Source organism: Pogona vitticeps, chromosome 3, assembly GCF_051106095.1.
Source record: "Pogona vitticeps strain Pit_001003342236 chromosome 3, PviZW2.1, whole genome shotgun sequence".
Classification (NCBI taxonomy): Eukaryota; Metazoa; Chordata; class Lepidosauria; order Squamata; family Agamidae; genus Pogona; species Pogona vitticeps.
In genome coordinates this window covers 221,000,856-221,019,606 of record NC_135785.1, presented here as the reverse complement: position 1 = coordinate 221,019,606, position 18,751 = coordinate 221,000,856, and the positions used below count along the sequence as shown (strand labels likewise).

The 18,751-nt window shown below is 39.4% G+C and overlaps 2 protein-coding genes across 10 annotated transcripts in view; one reads left to right on the top strand and one right to left on the bottom strand.

The window, feature by feature from the left end:
- Positions 1-1,042, bottom strand: part of DCAF6 (DDB1 and CUL4 associated factor 6) — an 87,354-nt gene extending 86,312 nt beyond the window's left edge. For 4 of the 9 annotated variants that reach the window (XM_020810458.3, XM_078389822.1, XM_078389821.1 and 1 more), the window contains exon 1: positions 734-1,042. In XM_020810458.3, coding sequence (XP_020666117.3) covers positions 734-827 — 94 coding nt within the window. In that variant the 5' untranslated portion in view covers positions 828-1,042. The remainder of the gene's footprint in view (positions 1-733) is intronic. The other 5 variants (XM_020810441.3, XM_020810478.3, XM_020810470.3 and 2 more) reach the window with 2 other exon arrangements.
- Positions 1,043-1,564: 522 nt separating this feature from the next.
- MPC2 (mitochondrial pyruvate carrier 2) lies at positions 1,565-18,751 on the top strand. The gene is made up of 5 exons (XM_020810490.3): positions 1,565-1,847; positions 12,011-12,051; positions 14,293-14,377; positions 16,680-16,791; positions 18,139-18,751. The coding sequence occupies exons 1-5, from the start codon at positions 1,739-1,741 to the stop codon at positions 18,182-18,184; spliced, it is 393 nt and encodes a 130-aa protein (XP_020666149.1). The 5' UTR covers positions 1,565-1,738; the 3' UTR covers positions 18,185-18,751.

The following is an 18,751-nucleotide window of genomic DNA, read 5'->3' as shown; positions in this document are numbered from 1 at the left end:
TGTTTAGTTCCGGGCAAAAGCAGGTGGAAACACTAAGTGTTGTTAGTACTTTCCCCTTCCGATTTCTTCCTGCAGGCCTCTTGGGGAGAAAACCCTACAACCCCTATTTGGTTCAACTGACAAGTGCAATGATCTGCGCCGGTGGAGGGGAGAAGATAAAGGCACTATCAATTTCTCTTCGCAAATGATCCGCGTTAAGGAAAGTACCCGATTTTTTTTGGGGGGGGGGTGTTCAAACTGCGAGCGAAGTATTTTTAGAAATTCTCCGGAACAGGTTGTGCCCATTTCGTTTTTAAAGGGAAAGGGTCAACGTTGCCTCGTTGCCAAGAAAGCGTCGTGGAAACATAAGTATGTATGTGTACACGTGTGTACTTATGCGTGTGCCCGCGTGTGTAGGTGGGTCGGATCGCGATTCCTCGGCGGCTTCCCCCACCCACCCCCCGTAGAGAAGCAGCCGCCGCTCCCCTCGTTCATTCCCCAAGCCCGTGGCGCTGACGCGAGAACGGGACTCGCAGCGGACAAGCCAGTCCCACACCGGGGCCGCTGAACCCCGCCCTCGATCGCTGTCCGGGAAGGACCGGGCGGCCACGGGGCGCGGAAGAAGGACGGGAGCGAGGGTCGGAGGAGGGGGGGAGGGAAGGGCGACACACGGACTGCCGCGGTGTTGTACCACCACCACCACCACCTCCCACTCCCAGCGCCTCCTCAGACCGCACCCTTTCTCCTTCCTCACCTAGGTATCTTCTCCGTAGCAGGCCGGGCTCTTCCAGCCCCAAACTCCGCTTCCTCACATCCCACAGGAGGTGGGTGCAGCAGCTCCGGGACATGGCACCGAGCGCAGACCAGGAGGATCGCCCCCGTCGCCTCCACTGCCCGCGACATCAGTCGCTGCCAATTACTGAGGCCGAGGCCGCTGTCACCCCCTCCCCCGCCTTCACCATGGAGACCCGCGTGCGCGCTCCGCGCGCGCCTAGCTACCAGCGCTACTCAACAACAATATCGCCCCTGTCAGACAGCTGCCTAGGCTCCTCCTCCTGCTCCTGCTCCTGCTGCTGCCGCCGCTGTTCCTTCACTCCTCCTCCGGCCATGGCGCAATTCACGAAGAATGTCGCGAGAGCTCACGCAGCCCTTCGCTTCTCTTTCTCGCAGTTTCAGCAATGGCCGCCACGAGCGGTTGCCGTCCTGGTATGGGGCTTTGGGCACCGCATGAGGGAACAGTCGCTCAGCTACCTGGGAATAGGGCACACCTTTTGTATAGTGAGGAAAACCTGGCTATTCTTTCCTTCAAGCCTCCTGTATGCTGACAGTCCAAAGGTGTCACTAAACATTATGAAGAAGCTTATAGAAAGCTGCTAAGCGGACATGTTCATTTTGACAGCCAGTTCTCCGTTAACGAAAACAAGAGTTTCAGTCGTCATCGACCGTCGCCCACCTCTCTATCGTCATAAAAAAGGGACACCAAACTGACCATAAAAATGTCATTAACGCTCTGTGGTAAGCCGGTAATGGACGCCCCTCTAAGTGTCCAATAGCGCGAAGCCCGGCGGTTAAGCCCCGCCCCTTGCTCCGTCGGCGAGCAAATCAAAACGTTGCAAAGGGGAATCGTCATAGCACTGGCTTATATTTTTCGGAGTAGGTCGGTTTATTCTGCTCAGTCTGTGTGAAAGAGAAGGGCAGCGGGTCGCAGAGGGAGACCTTGTCCTACTCGCTCCCGCCGCCGCTGTCACCGCACATCAGGATGGCGGGCGCTGCAACTGCGGGCTTCCGGGCCTCTTATCATCGTTTCTTGGACCGGATCGAGCTTTTATTGCCGCCCCGGCTGCGCCCTTTGTACAACCACCCAGCAGGTATTGGAAGGAAGGTGGAAATGGGAAACGTTTGCTCGTTGGAGACAACCCGTGAGCGTCGATATGTGTGAAAAGAAAGGCTGGTGTCCCGGCCATCGAGCTGTATCCTCGGAGATACCTCCTGGTCACCAGAAGAGAGCATAGGGTTAGGTACAGGGGTTATCACATCGCATCATGGGGACAGAGAACAAGCCTCAACTTTGCTGTGTCTGATTATCCCTTTCCTTTTCACTGCCATTCTTGGAAAATTTTCCAAGGCATGGAAAGCGACCCGGTGTGATATATTGTTTAGAATCATTATTAATGGGTATACTGGAATTAAAACTCATCCACAGAGTTCGTGGTGCGACCTTGGGCGCAATGGGTGTCTCCTAATCACTCTCACAAGGTGGTTGCGAGAATAAAATGTGGAAGAACAGGAGCTATGTATGCCACTTGGAAGTCTTTAACAAAGCAAAAGGTTGTAAAGATACAGTAATAAACGTACTTACAGATCAGAGATGGTAAAATGGGTGCCTCTAGAATCTCATCAGCCCTCTCCTTTTCTTCCAGTGGAGACAAACTTGTGCAGTTAAAGGGTTTGGATGGAATGAGAGGCACAATCCCATTTTCTGTTTTCTTGTATAGCCTGAATAACAGAAAGGCTGTTTTCCAAGGCTTTTGCTCTCATCACTAAACAGATTCTTTTGGGGAAATAGATTTTTATCTCCATTTCTAGAAATGAGAAGAGAACGAAGATGGCCAGATAGGAAAATGGAATTGTACAGTATATGGAATTGTCATCTAGTGTAGACCAGGAAAGAAGAATTGTCAAACTACATATATTGATTTTTTGTTTTTGTTTTTTACATAGCTGTTTTAAAATCAAGGCTTTCTTATGTAGTATGAGTCAGACTTGCAATTACTTTCTGTTTTTAGAAGATATTCTTGTGAAGCAATGTTATTTTGGTCATGCTACACTAGTTCTTTGAAAGGGCATCTGTCTTGAAAATATGCACTTTAAGCCATTTCTAGGCCTAAAGTCAATGTTGACATGTTTGTCATGCCCTAAAGGGTTAAAGAAATCTGATTGCTCCTTTTCCTTGTCATGTTTTAAGGAAAAGTGTTACCTGCTGGAGGTGATTTTTGTCCTCCCACCCCCCAGTATATCATCTTGCTTAGAAGCATCCCTTATGCAACTACTTGCTTCAGGATTTTTTTCAGTAAAATGTGCCTTAATCTTTTTACCTTGACAGTTCTAAGATTTTACTGTGTCTTGATGTTTAGGTACATAACATAAACAATTGTGCTTTTGTGGGTTTAAAAATAGTCTAGATATTTGAGGACCTCGTTTGGAGTTTCTTAACAAATAGCAAAAAACAGAAAACTGTATACAATAGGTGAAGAATGTATATTGCCTGCTGCAAAAATCATGGTTTCCTGCATTTATCAACGAGAAAGCTGCCAAGGACCTTTCCTTTATACCTTCATCAAATGACACAGTTAAGAAGCAAATTGATGGTTTGTCAGCTAATATCAAGGAATAGTTATTAGAAAGAATTTGCATGTCCCCCTGCTTTGCAATATAATTGGACAAAACCACAGCTATAACAGAGTGATTTTACTGTGCTATGTTCGGCATGAGCATGAGAAAAAAATGTTTTTTTCCTCATTTGTACACAGTACAGCTGAAGAAATATTTAACAGCTTTAAAAGTTTATAATATCTCATGACATTAATTGGTTGAAATGCAATGGAATTAGCATAGATGGGAAATGAACAGTGTCTGGAAAACTTACTGAACTTGTTGCACAGATTAAGAAATCATACTGTTGGTGACTTGGTACTATTGCTGCATATATAGGGAAGGTCTAGTTGCTAAGAATATATTAGAAAAAACTAAAACAGATCTTAAATGAATCAATCAAAGTTGTTAACTTTATAAAAAGCAAATAATTGAATTCAAGACTTTGAACAGCTTTGCAAAGATACGAACAGTGAACACCACCAACTTTTGCTACACTGTGAAGTTTGTTGGCTATCATGAGGTAATGTTTTTTGGGCATTGAGAGAAGAGATAAGATTTTTCCTCTTGGAGAAGCAATTTCACCTCAATGATTGGTTGACAGATTTTTTCTTGGTTAGTCAAATTAGTATATCTGTCAGATATCTTCATCCATTTAAATATGCTCACTTAAATCTTCAATGAGGTTACCATTTTTCAAGTTGAATACAAGATCAAAGCAATTATCAAAAAGTTGGAATTGTGGCATCATTGCCTTTCAAACTGAAAATATGAGACAATTCCAAACATCAAAAATTTATTGGATCCACTGATGAGTTGTCTGAGAACACATCACTTACTGCATCATTTGGAAGATTTGCAGCATACTTTCCATGAATATTTTCCTATTTCTGATGCAAGGAAAAAATGGATTAGAGATCCATTTTCACTTAATTTGTATGGACTCACAGCAGCAGAGGAAGGCAAGCTCATAGAAATATCCATGGATGGTGCTCTGAAATGCAGTTCAGGGAACAGACTCTTCCAAATTTCTGTGCCCCCCCCCCCCAGAAGCAGATTTTCCAGAACTATTGAAGAGGGCTATGAAAGTATTACTGCCTTTTGTAACAACATACTTGTGCAAAAAAAATCATTCTCTGCTCTTGTTTACCTTAAAAATAAGTATAGAAGCCATTTGAAAAACATACAGAACTCAGAATACAAGTTACAGCTATTAAGCTCAATAAAGCAGCGCTTGTAAGTGGAATGCACCACCAGCCTTTTCATTAATTATATTAATATAACATGTTCCCTTTCCCTCTCACCCAACTTGTGTTTAATGAGGTACAATTTTGTACAAATTATATTCATATCATTTTCTAGCTTTCATTTTCATGTGAGTTTTTTTATAAGTGTGTCATATTAATGATTTATATCTGCTTGTAATTTTAGTTTCTCCAGCAAGAATTAAGGATGATGATGATTATAAATTTGAATGGAATCATTTCAATAAAAATATTACAAAAGGAGTGTGTGCATTAACAGATTAACTTATTTCTCATCTCCAAATTTGAAGACCCCCCATGAGAAACTTTAAATAAATATTTGATGCCCTTTAGAGTTTTAAAATCTTGAATTAAGTCTTGGTGGTCTGCAGCAACAAAATATATTTTAAGGGGGTCTGTGGTCATGAAAAGGTTAAGAACCACTGCTATGGAGTACTCTTCCACAAATTGTAACATTGGTTTCCAGTTTGAATGGCTTTAAAATGAGATTAGATAAATTCATGGAAGCAAGAGCCATCAATTACTGCAAGTCATGATGGCTATGTATATAATTTGCATTATTAGAGGTAATATATAACTAAACATTAGTTGCTGAGAAACACAGGTAGAATAATGCTGTTGTGCCCATGCCTTTTTGGGGGTTCCCCAAATCCAGCTAGTATTCTAGTTGACCATTGTGTGAACAGAACACTGAACTAAATGCTTTGATCTGACCTAGCATAGGACTTTTCATGCTTTTGTTAACCACAGTTTTCCTTTGGATTTACTCACAGTGGAAAAGGGGAAACTGTTCCTAATCTCTTATCTGTAGCTATAATCCATTCTAAAACTACTTGCTGTTTATCTTTCTTCTTTATCTGACTCTAGATTTCTTAGTGTCTGTATCTTTCCACTGTGCAAACGTTTGAGAAAGTTCATGGCTGGGCTGTATAAAGAGAAAAAGAATAAGAACAAATACGTTTGGCAGTTTCTCTGGTGTAAACTGGGTGTTAAGGTGTTTGAGTGATAAAGGTAGTTACAGTATTGTAAGAATCATTTTGCTTTTATACTATGTGCAAAATGTAAGCTGTTGCTTCTGTTTCTGCTGCCAGGAAAAATCACTTTTATTGGGAGATATAATAAGTATAAAAATGCATTATGCCTGGATCATATAGATGACAAATAGTGTAGGTCATGGAAAGAAATGTAAGTGAATCAAAAGGCCTGGTGTCAGACATGTTTCGTAAGAAAAAGCCTTATACAATGAATACATATAAAATGGTGCCTTCAGGATTTAAACAACAGTCAGGGCAGTGTGAGTGCAAATACTGTATTAATTGATATCTGAGACAGTATTTTTCAAGGAAATAGCTTTGTTAGTCTGTCTCAACATATTGGCAAAAATAAAGGAATGAAAGAGAAGGATAAAGGCTAAATACTGCAATACTTTAAAGACAAACAGATTTATTTCCAGTACACGTTTTTGTGGTTCAAAGTCTTTTTCAGACATGTAAATACATGGGTGACATATTTGCACTTGTGTATCTGAGAAAGTGGATTTTGATCCATGAAAGGTCACGGTGAAAGAAATCTTCTGAAATACGTAAATCTGTAAGTCTTTAAAGGGCTACAAAATGTTACTACTGTTTTCTTCTCCCACTGTACATCTGCCAACTTATTGATACAAATTTTGTCCTCATTTTAAAAAAAGAAATGCAAGTTGTGACATTAATTTCAAGTATGCATCATTGTGAAAAACAGCGTCCAATGGCTTCAGCATGGTATCATCTGTCATTTAAATCAGGAAATGAATTGCTTAAAGCTTGTTATGAACTCTGTAGGTAGCCTTGGGCAAACTTTTTGCTACAGACTGCTGTGCTTTACTCTTTACTCTTTACTAACCTAACACACCAGATTTTCTGAGAATCATTGAAATAATGTATGTTTCACTATGGAGGTTGGGTGTTCAGTTCCCTACTGTGCATTCCAGAAGAGCCAGCTTACATGGCCTTGGGCAACCTGCACAGTCCCAGAATTCCCCCAGAAGAAGGATATGGTGAAACGCTCCTGAGTACTCTCTACCTAGAGCACCCTGAAAAGGATTGCCAGAATTCAGAATTGTCTTGATGACAGTTTTATTTATTTATTAACTATGGATGCAATACTAGCCTAGTCACCAGATTTTCTGAGAATCATTGAAATAATGTACAGTATGTGAAGCACACATGTGAATGATTCTGAGAAAATCTGATACAGTATTTCACATGTGTATAGATATTCAATGTCTTATGAAAGAAGGTTTTCTGAGCAAAATTTTATGCTGTTGAATTTAGCATCTGAGTATTAACTGATGTTGAAAGCTCAGACATCCTACATTACATACACAAATTCTGACCTTAGAACAGGTCAGTTTGATGCCCTAATTTGATAAGGGATGTTTTCCTTGAACATAAGCTGCAGTATTTGGAGCCTATCTTTTTACTTCTGGTATCTGAAGTGCTAATTAACAACTCCATTTCCTATTCTAGTTGTCTGTTCCATGCTTCAGTCTGTGAAAGCTCTGTCAAGTGGCCAGCTCCCTGAATTGTAATTGTTGCCATGCAGTGGAAGTTTGGTGTTGGCATCAGAAAGACCTAACTTGATGTTTTCTTTTTGTTCTTTGTGTAGCTTTCAATAGAAAGCTCTTTAGAATTTCCCAAACACACCAAGAATAATTGAGCCTCTGTCTTGCAAAATATGTCTATACTTACAGCAAATACATTCAGAAAGCCTTTATAATACTGTTGGGAGAGTAATCCTTTAGTTGTTGAAAGCAGCATGTAGATTTACATACATCAGAACAGGCAGAAAGTACTGATAAATTTCTGGTTTATTTATAGTATATCAGCATGAGCTTCTGGCTCTCAGTGGTAACAAAAAGCACCTTTCCCATCATAAATTAGGCTGGAATGAGGACAGCTTTGGTTGTGGGGAACAGCAGTAGATTTGTGTGTGAAAGAAAGCATGCCAACTCCACTTCACCTACTAAAAATATGTTTCTAGGCCAAACTTATGACCAGGTATGCTTTTTTCATTTACATCAACCTACATTTTACAACTGGCTCTGGTTGGTGGACCTTGGAGATTTAGTTAAAAAGTAAATCACAGAACACTGAAGTATGCCTATCCCTGATCTACATCAGTGGTTCTTAACCTTTTTGAAAGAAACGCCCCCTTGAGCCATTGAGGAAGTTATCATCAACCCCCTCCCCGCGGTGATGATATCTTTTTTATTTATTTATTTATTTATTTATTTATTTATTTATTTATTTATTTATTTATTTATTTATTTATTTATTTAAGACACTTAAATCCAATGACCCCTGAAAGCAAAACTAAATTCTAAGAAAATGAAATGCCCCCCCAAAAAGTAACATTTAATGATTTAGTTGCAAAAAGAAATATAAAAAGGGCATAAAAACAAATGCAGGAACTAAAAATTTCAAGACATAAAGTCTGAAACGAAATTAAAATTGGAGGAAAATATATACATTCATGCCCACTGTAAAAAGGCTGCAGCCATCTTCACAGGTTTGGCTTGCTCCAGCGCCCCCCTACCGCCCCCCTTTTGCTCCAGTGCCCCCACGCTGCCCCTTTTCGTTCTACCGCCCCCCTGAAAAATGAAATCGCCCCCTGGGGGGCATTATCGCCCACGTTAAGAACCACTGATCTACATGACCACTGGAGCAAGTTCAGAGGAGAGCAATAAGAATGATCTGGGGACTGGAAACTAAGCCCTGTAAGGAAAGACTGAAATAAGTAGGCATGTTTAGCCTTGAGAAAAGAAGACAGAATGGAGATATGATAGCACTCTTCAAATACTTGAAAGGTAATCATACAGAAGAGGGGCAGGATTTGTCCTCTGTCACCCCAGAGTGCAGGACATGTAATAATGGGCTCAGGCTACAGCTATCTACATTTAGGCTGAATATCAGGAAAAATGTCTTAACTGTTAGAGTAGTATGACAATGGACCCAATTACCTCAGGAGGTGATGCGTAGTACTCTAGCATGTAAGCCATTCAAGAGAAAAACTGGACCACCATCTATCAGATCTGCTTTGATTTGGATTCCTGCATTGACCAGGGGGTTGGACTTGATGGCCTTGCAGGCCCCTTCCAACTCAGTTTTTCTACAATTCTACTGTATGATTCTATGACTTCACAACATTTCTTTATCTTGCACAGCTTCATTCAAGAACAATTTGGATATAGTAATTACAAATCGTTCTTCTATTACATTTCTGGAGATTGCAAGCAATCTTTGCTCAAACATACTGAAACGTCCTTGAGCTTTACACTTCCATCATAGAGAATTTAGATTTCCTTTGTTCTACTACTACTCATGCATGTAAAAGTACTTAACTCAGCTAAATTCATCTCATTTCCTCCAATAAAACAAAGCAGTTATATGGAAAACGTAAGTATTAAGATATAAATTTTAGTATGCAAGATGATTACTCAATGTTTAGAGCAGAACACTTCTCCAGAAAGATATAATATTGCCTTTATAGACAACATTAATGAAACAGACAATCAGAGTTTCTAAAAATTTTAGCTCTTTAAATTAGAAGGCAAAGCAAATAAATTAGGCTCGGATAGACCGGAAAGTTACAGATGTTTACTACTTGCGAACAATCAAGTATGTTGCTTGCTGTAATGAAAACATTCAATTTTTGTTGTATCTGTATATTTAAGGTTTTTTTAAAAAAATCTTTAAAATATTTGAGAGTCTCTGATACTAAAATCTGGACCTACACATGTAGCTGCCAGAGATCTGATTGGTGAGTGTGTACACACACACACACGTACACACACACACACACACACACACTGTTGCCTTATTTAATAAATTCATGTCAGGAGTCAATTTTATTATTTTGGATATGGATAATGAACTCCAAGTAAGTTGTTATATCCTAATGTTTATGGAGCAAAAGTGTGTGTGTGTGTATCTACTATCTGTTTATCTACCTAATCTATCTATCTATCTAAAGACAAAGTTATGCCTTGATCCTTTCCCAAAAAGTAGGAAGTCTCATCGATTACAAGACTCCTGTGGTTTTTTCCTACAGTGCAAAATTCAGAAGGGGTACATAGTTGCTGCTGATAGTTTCAGCTGCAAATGTTATTTTGCAACTTATTTAGTAACTGGTTATTGTAGTACCTGTTTTACAAGTCCTCTGCAGTTTGTGAAATCCACTGTGCCTTTCCTGTCTTTGTCAAGGTATTTTTTTATTTACTGATCACACATGTATTGCCTATCTTTAGGTTTTATATGTAGTGTCCTGTTATAAAGTGTAAAACTTAGTGTTAGATGCCACCAACTCTTAGAGAACCTGACCATCAATTATTGGTTCCCAGTGTATTGCAAAATACTCTTCAGTCCCTTGGATTAACCTCTGGAACGGAGTACTGTATTTTGAAAATAGAGAGTTCTGCCATTACCTCAAAGAGACTACTGTATTGTGTTCTAGGTTTCTTTCATTTATACCTGTAAGTATTTGTAACAGTGTCCTTTCATAGTAAATATATCTCATCTTTGTTCTATAAGCAAAATCATTTGCTTAATGGCCAAATTCTTCAGGTGGTATCAAGAGAATATGCAATTTAACTTTGGAAGAGTGCAGTCATGATGTGTGCTAAACTTTGTCAGATTTCACATGAAATGCTTTTAAAATAATTTAAAGACTGTAGTCCTGTTACATAACTTAAACCAGTGTGATGGTATGATGTCACTGGCAGGGGGCAACTCTTGGTAATTAAAAACTTCCTAACTTCTGTCCTGTGGCTTTTCCAACTCCCATGTAATCATTGCATGGAAACTGTAGAAGCCACAGGATGGGAGACGGAAGGTGTCAATTACTAAAAATCACTGCTTCTGGAGGATGTTACTAGCAGGGGGAGATTTGTAGTAATTAAATACTTACTCCTTTGCATCCCAAGTTGCTATCAGTTTCCCTGTGATCAAAGGGATTAAACAGGAGTTTGAAAAGTGCAGGACAGAATTTGGAAGTTTTTAATTATTGAAAATAGCCTTCTGCCAGTAACATCCTAATCTTTCCTCAGGCATAGTTTGTGCAACAAGATTTCAGCGAACAGTTGTTGCACATAATTAATAATGGACCATTCTGTGACTGCAAAAGCTGCTGCAAAGTCAGATAAAAGCAGCTGTGAATCTATATTGTATATTCTACTGTAACAACTAGTGATAACTGGGGCGTTCGTTCAGCAGATTCTCTACCACTGTTACAGTTGCTGTGACCTTCTCCAGACATGGAATGTGGCACAGCTGCCTGGGAGAGGAGAAGAATGCTCACATAGCTTTGGATTTCCTCCTTTGTTCCCCAGGTTCCATACGATTTCCAATGCTAGGTACATTCAGGTCAGAGCAAATCCACCGTGTCAGGGCAGAAGATCATTCTCTATGTGTGGTGTGAACATCATCTTAATTTGCTCCTTTCATCTTGGGAAAAGTATGTTTGTCATAAATCCAATTCCTCTTCTCAGATATTGGGATGTATCTCATGAAGGGATGTGGTGTCGCTGTGGGTTAAACCGCAGAAGCCTCTGTGCTGCAAGGTCAGAAGACCAGCAGTCATGAGATCGAATCCACGCAACGGAGTGAGCTTCCGTCACTTGTCCCAGCTCCTGCCAACCTAGCAGTTTGAAAGCATATAAAAATGCAAGTAGATAAATAAACAGCGTTCCGCATCTAGTTGTGCTGGCCACATGACCACGGAAACTGTCTATGGACAAAATGCTGGCTCTATGGCTTGGAAACAGGGATGAGCACTGCCCTATAGAGTCAGACATGACTGGACTAAACGTCAAGGGAGACCTTTACCTTTTCCTATCTTATGATTAGTAAGTTCCTTTCATAACTTCTAACTTATATAGTGCAAGGCACAACTATTAATTTTCTTTTTTCATTTTTTTACTAACTTATGTCTAGCTAGTACACCCAAGCTATTTGCTGTTTTGCACAATAATACAGTAGCTTTGTGCAACTTGTACAGGAGATTGTACACAAAATAATACAAGCAGTCCTGTTTCAGAGATTTAGACATGTTGGTCTATTTCAGCAATAACAAAACAAAAAAAGTAGTGCAGTGGTATCTTCAAAACTATCTTTGAAGATGTGGATTTTATCTGCATAGGTTCACTCTGAAACAAATTTGTTTGTCTTAAAGATGCTGCTGTATTTAGTTGTTGCTGAAACAGACCAACATGTTTAGTTTTCCCTTTTTGTTGTAAAGATACTTAGTTTCTTTCTTTCTTTCTTTTTTTCTTTTTTGGCTTGCAGGTCTATAATGTGTAGTTCTAGTTCATTATGTGTCATTTGAGTCACACAACTAAATAAAGTATTCTCTTACAGGTCCCAAAACAGTGTTTTTCTGGGCACCAGTTATGAAATGGGTAAGTTGACGTGATGGATCAGTACTTAGTGCTTAGAGGTCCATATGTTGGACTCTGATCTGGATGTGTCAAAGTTTGATATTTTGAATGTATAGAGTTAAAATAATTAAGAGGACTGTAAAAATGCCATGTTGACCTTGCACACTGTGCTTTAAAAATGACGTTTGAACAGCTGTGTGACAAAAGTCATTAGCTAGAGCTCCATCCAGCCTGAAAGCAAGGTCAATGTACAATAACATTGGCTTGCAAAATAATTTTTCATGACTGACAAATGAATATGTAAACAAATGATAAGGAAACACCAGAGAGAGGGGGGGGGCTGCTGGAGTCCTAATATGCTCATAGAGCAAATTGATACCTGACAAATTTTATTCACCAGCACTTTACACTCAGTGGCATTTTGCCTATCCAGCAAAACCACACCCAAGTAAATTTCTATGGGACTAGTTAGCTATTCCCACAGTAATAGCAATAGAGATTTCCATTAAATATTTTCTACATTTATAGAGATCAGTAATTGACTACACCAACAAAATTCAGTTGTTTATAGTTGAAGAGTAATGTAAATGACTGAGAGAAATATAGAGAGGCAAGAGATACATATTACACAGGCCACACAACACCAGATACCAACAACACAGATACTAGGCACCAGACATCAAAGAGCTACAAACATGTAGCAGCACAGCAGAAGACTGCATTTCCAGAAGACAGCAACAAAACATCATGGATTTCCCACCATAGATACAAACTGGTACAGTACATCGCTGGCTTGGCTATGTGAGAACATTACTGTGTTTAATTTGCTGTGTCTGTCCTCCTAATATGCATAAAGACAAAAAATATATTTTACTTTATAATTACTTTTAAGAAATTTGATATTTTAAAAGCTATATTCTCTACTCTTTGAATGTCTTTTAAGACTATAAGCTCCTGCATTTTTAGAATGCATACTACTACGATTTTGAAATGTGATTGTAACATGATTTAAGCTCTGCCCACGGCTAAGTTTTGTTTTTGAATGTACTTTTATTTGCAGCTTCTTATAGTTGTAAGAATTTTGGATGGCAGCCACACTTGCAATTTTTCACAAGTTGCAAGAATGTATTTCTGTTTAAGTGTTTGTGTCTACAGTTTTTCATAGCTGTAAGTTTGATTTAAGTATAACCTAATGTGCTTGTCACTTCTTTAAAAGTTACCTGTTTTTAACTACTGTGTAGTGTTTTTATGCATGTGGAACATAGAAGCAATGTAGATAAATAAAGCTTTTAAAAATAGGCAAACTGATGTTGCCTGGATTCAGTGCATCAATGAAGACTTGTATTTTGATACCCAGATGAATTTTGATGCGACTTAGAATGGTTATCTGATTTCATGCTGGAATTAACCCTTTCAGGAGTAAATGCCATCTGTGATGAACACAGGCATGACTGTGTTCCAAGAGATCTCTAAAGGCCTATAGGGTTCACGTGTCAGTCTTTATGACCTGACATATGAATCTTGTCTGTAAAAGGCAAATTAAAAATGTTTTTTATTAGTGACCAGCCTGCATTCTATTAGCAGTGGCTGCTGACATTTCATTTGAGAGGAACAGTATACATATTATTATTATGTTTTATCAACATAAATATATGGTATGAAAAAAAAAGGATCTACATTAACCAAGGTAAAAATGCCTCTTGTTCACCAGTATCCTTTAATGACAGTTTCACTCTTTTTTTAAAAAAAACCAGCCAGCCCCACAGCCACCCACCCCCACAGCCTATCCCCCACCCCCTTCCCCTCCCTACCTTAGCTGCTGCTGCCTTCCACCACTGCCTGGTGCCGCCATAATCTACTGCCACCCGCCCCCGCCATCCATCACCACCCACTGTGGTGACCTCCGGAGCCACGGCCTGCGATAAGGGACACTGGCTGCCCTTTGCAAAGATGGTGGCTGTGGCTTCTTTTAGGGCAGGGAAGTTGCAGGCACCATCTTTGCAAAGGGCAGCCCAGATTCCCTTAGCCTCCCTTAAGGGAATCCAGGCTGCCTTTTGCAAAGATGGTGGCTGCAGCTTCTCTTAGGCAGGAAAGCTGCAGTCACCATCTTTGCAAAGGCAGCCTAGATTCCCTTAAGTATACTTGCATTTATCATAGCTATTTGTATTCTGACTAAACCACACAGTCAGTAACATCTGGGTTCTCACTGAAACATGAACAAACTACTACAGTATAATGTAGGTGGCTACTTTTCTTTTACAGGGTCTGGTATGTGCTGGAATGGCTGATATGGCCAGGCCAGCAGAAAAGCTCAGCACGTCACAGTCTGCTGTGCTTATGGCTACTGGTATGTATATTCTGTGTTTAAAAAATCTTCAGGTACTTTTAAATGTGCACAAATGAAGATATAATTGGGGAACATGATATAAAAGCAATTTCAGAAATATACAATCCCTCACTCTAGCAGGAACACCTACAAATGGATTTGTTTGAACTAGTGAGACCTTAGTCTAGGAACTTTGCGCTACAAAATGTCCTAACAGGAGTAAAGTACAACATAAATCAAAACACTTGTGATCAGAGCACATTGTTCACATTGCTAAGCTGCAGTCTTTATGGAGATGGTGGTGTGTCATTTGCATACAGGATCTTCAACTATTACTTGACCGTTGGTTAAAATGACTTAGTTTTTCAGGCATGACTCCTCAGATAGTCCCGTTCTTTTGTTAGTAATTTTTTGTTTGCATAAGTGACCAAAATTTCTAGGCTGTGGGATGTGCTGTGAATCTCCTCCCTCCTGTTTGATTTTTCACTAGTTACTCTGTGATCAAAGCCCTGTGCACAGACTCTTTGCTGAATGGTAGGTTCCTTTAAGAATATGGCACTTTATTTCAGCACTTTTAAATAACAGGAAGCCTTGCCTGCATTTACAGGTCTAATTTGCTTATCAGTGCACTTCTAGAAACAAGCGCCATTTGATTAGAACTTGTTTCCCTTTAATTTTGGATATTACTCTTGTTGATTAGTAGTAGTAGTAGCGGGAGTAAATTTTTATTTCACCCATCTAGTGATAAGCAACTACTCTGAGCTGTTTATAACAAAAACACATAAAAACGCCCACCCACCCCCCATGTACCTTCCAAAAATAAAAAATAAAAAGAACCCTCAGTGGTGACAGTAGCCAGAAAATAAGATTTAAAGTGTAACAAACATTATAGCTTATTGAGAGTTCTTGAAAGACTTCTCTGCAAAGATGTGCTTTAATTAACTTTTTGTATGCAAGGAGGAAAGGGGCCTGGCATATACCTCTGCTGGCAGAGAGTTACATAATGTGGTGACCACCACTAAGAAGGCCCAGTTCCTAGTCATAGATTTCTGGGCCTTTCACAGGTGGCAACCCACAGTATCATAGCTTGGGTAGAGCAGGTAGCATGGGCAATCTCAGATGAAATGGTTCAGCAGGTTTGAGTATTTGTAGAGCCACAGGACTGGAGTTCTACTCATCATCATGTCTCCAAGTGTCATAGGTAAGCTGCACAGTCCCAGAACTCCAGCAGGAGGGACTGATAAACCACACCTGAGTAGAGGTCAGTTCCAAGTGTTGCTATCTTTCATTCCATAAATTCAATATTAAGGAAATGGTTGTTGTGGGTTTTTCGGGCTCTTTGGCCGTGTTCTGAAGGTTGTTCTTCCTGATGTTTCACCAGTCTCTGTGGCCGGCATCTTCAGAGGATTGGAGTAGGAACTCTGTCCATGCTTTGTTGCTGTTTGTTAGACAGTTGAGTATTTATAGCTGTGGGAACAGCCTTTGTCCTTTTCAGGAGATAGGGTGATCAGCGTGTTTTTGTTGTGTATGTATTGTAGTGATAAGTGGGAGAGATTATCTGTCACTGTGGTTGATGGGTGTCTTTAGCTGGTCTCTTTTGTGCAATGATCCCTGGTCCTGTGGCTGTACAGAGTTTCTTGACCTTCTGCAGGCTGTATTTTCCAGCACTGGAAAATACAGCTTGTATTTTGTTCAGTTTCAGACTTTCCTCTTTTTTGTTGAAGCTATGTTGATGTTTATGGATTTCAATGGCTTCCCTGTGCAGTCTAACATAATGATTGCTGGTGTTGTCCAGTACTTCAGTATTTGAAATAAAATTTCATGTCCAGCTTGTTTTATGGCATGTTCAGTGACTGCTGATTTTTCTGGTTGTTTCAGTCTACAGTGTCTCTCATGTTCTTTGATTCTGGTGTGAATGCTGCACAAAGACTGTTCCCACAGCTATACTCAACTATCCAACAAACAGCAACAGAGCATGGACAGAGTTCCTACTCCAGTCCTCTAAAGATGCCAGCTACAGAGACTGGCGAAACGTCAGGAAGAACAACCTTCAGAACATGGCCAAAGAGTCCGAAAAACCCACAACAACCATCAGATCCCAGCCGTGAAAGTCTTCGAGAATACATTAAGGAAAATATTAAATTTCATATACAGTAATAGCATTTGGTCCAGAAATAACTGGAAGTACATACTTAATATATAGGAGTGTTGACATGTTTAGATTATTTGTGGCTTCTGATCTAAAAATCTGATGTAACAAATAATGTTGACATATGAAGTCTACTTGTTATGTAATCTTTTCATTTTCTTTATAATTTCACAGGCCTTATTTGGTCAAGATATTCTCTAGTTATCATTCCTAAAAATTGGGGTCTCTTTACGGTTAACTTCTTTGTTGGGTGTGCTGGTGGCTCTCAGCTCTACCGTATATGGAGGTAGGTGTTTTAAGTAAATAGGAAGATTTCCAACTATCGTTTTCTTTCCTGAAACAAACTCAGAATATTTTGTCATGTACAAAAGGTTATAGGGAAGAAATGTATTAAATCTTTTTGTGTCATACTGCTAAAGGCAAGGATACCTAACAGAAGGTAGATGCTGGCAACCCTTCTCTCCCTCCTCTCTGAAATTGCTATGGTCACCTGAACCCTGTGGTGTGGGTCAGGCGAGTGCCCCAGGTTCTAACTCAGGCTACAGGTAATGAGAAACCCAAACATCAAATTTAAGGTCCCAGTGCACACCTTGGGAAATTTACTTATTTGGACAAATCCCAGAATCTGGTGCCAAGCATGATCAGTAACCAAACAAATAACTTTCCTAAGTTCTTCTCAAGCCTTGCAAAATGATAAATCCCATCAGAAATGTACTTAGCTATGCAATAGCTCTCTCAAACTGATTAGCCCTCTCCAAGTTGTTTTCTTTTATACAACACTGCTTTCTTCCCCTACATAATGATATGTGGCAATGTGAGAATCAGAATGTTCAACCATCCTTCCCTTCTCCTTTAGAAACAATTGTGAAATTAGGTTCTCTAAATGAGATCTCAGTGGTTTCTGGCTGATTTTTTGCCCAGTTATATTGTGTTTCATCAGAATAAATACTGTGTTTCCCCGAAAATAAAACAGGGTCTTATATTAATTTTTGTTCCAAAAACGCATTAGGGCTTATTTTCAGGGGATGTTTTATTGTTTTCATGTACAACTATCTACATTTATTCAAATACAGTAACGTCATCATCTTCAGGTTGCTGCACAATGGTGGAGGACGGGGTTTCACTTAACCAGGGCTTATTTTTGGGGTAGGGCTTATACGAGCATCCTGAAAAATCATACTAGGGCTTATTTTCAGGGAAACAAGGTATTAGTTGTTACAGCCCTGAATGTGAGTTTATGTTTCTTAGTAGGTCATTTGGAATAGCTTCTCTCAGACAAGAAATTTCTCACCCCTTTTCAGGGCTCAACATACTAAAAATATTGGCTGATATATGCACTGACTTTCAGGTTCTAGGTAACATTGTTAATATATCTGGAGTTTTATCCATTTTGACTTGAGCAGAGTGAATGGGTAGAAGGGATTTCATGTAATAGTTAACACCTTAAATTTTACTAGAAAATAATAAAAAAGGTGCAGTGAGGATCATCTAGTATTCCTGCCCTGCCCCCCTAGATTAACCATGCATAGTCTTCCTAAAGTAATAGCTAAACTTCTTTAATTCAAACATGAATGGCCATATTACTTTGTGGAAAGTACTCATAGTTAATTAATCATATATATTTTTCTTACAGGTATAACCAACAGCTAAAGGCTGATGAATTGGCAAAGCAGCAGTAGAAATTCCAGTTGTTCTCATAAACCTGTTCACAAGAGAGCTAGTCTTGATCATGTTGTTGCTCAGTGTGAATTTTTACTAAAATGAACAGAGCATGTTTTTCTATAAACTTGGAAAGCACTCTCTTTTAAGTTTCAAGTCTTCAATTAAAAAAGTAAAATAGATCTTTTTAACAATACATTATGCCCAATATGTTACACTTATTGTGAGTAGAACTAAGATTACTGTCTCATTCTACTGTTGCAATTCAGTTGTATCAAATGGCCCCCAAGCAACAATTGAAGTAGCAAGTTGGACTTCTAATGTGGGTTTTGCATTTTTTTAAAAAATCTAGACGCCCATGGAACATGGCACTCATTTTTTTCAACTGTGAATATATGTAGAAGGTTCTGAAAATTCTACTTTGAAATATTGGTTTAATTGTGCCTTCAAAAATTAAGAGTCACCCTTTTTCAGAATCTAATAATGTTAAATAAAACAGAAATTGTAAGAAATCTGGCCTAGACAATAAAAACTTATGTTGTGGGGTGCTGGAATAAAATATTGCTTGTGTAGTTTGCTACTGAAAA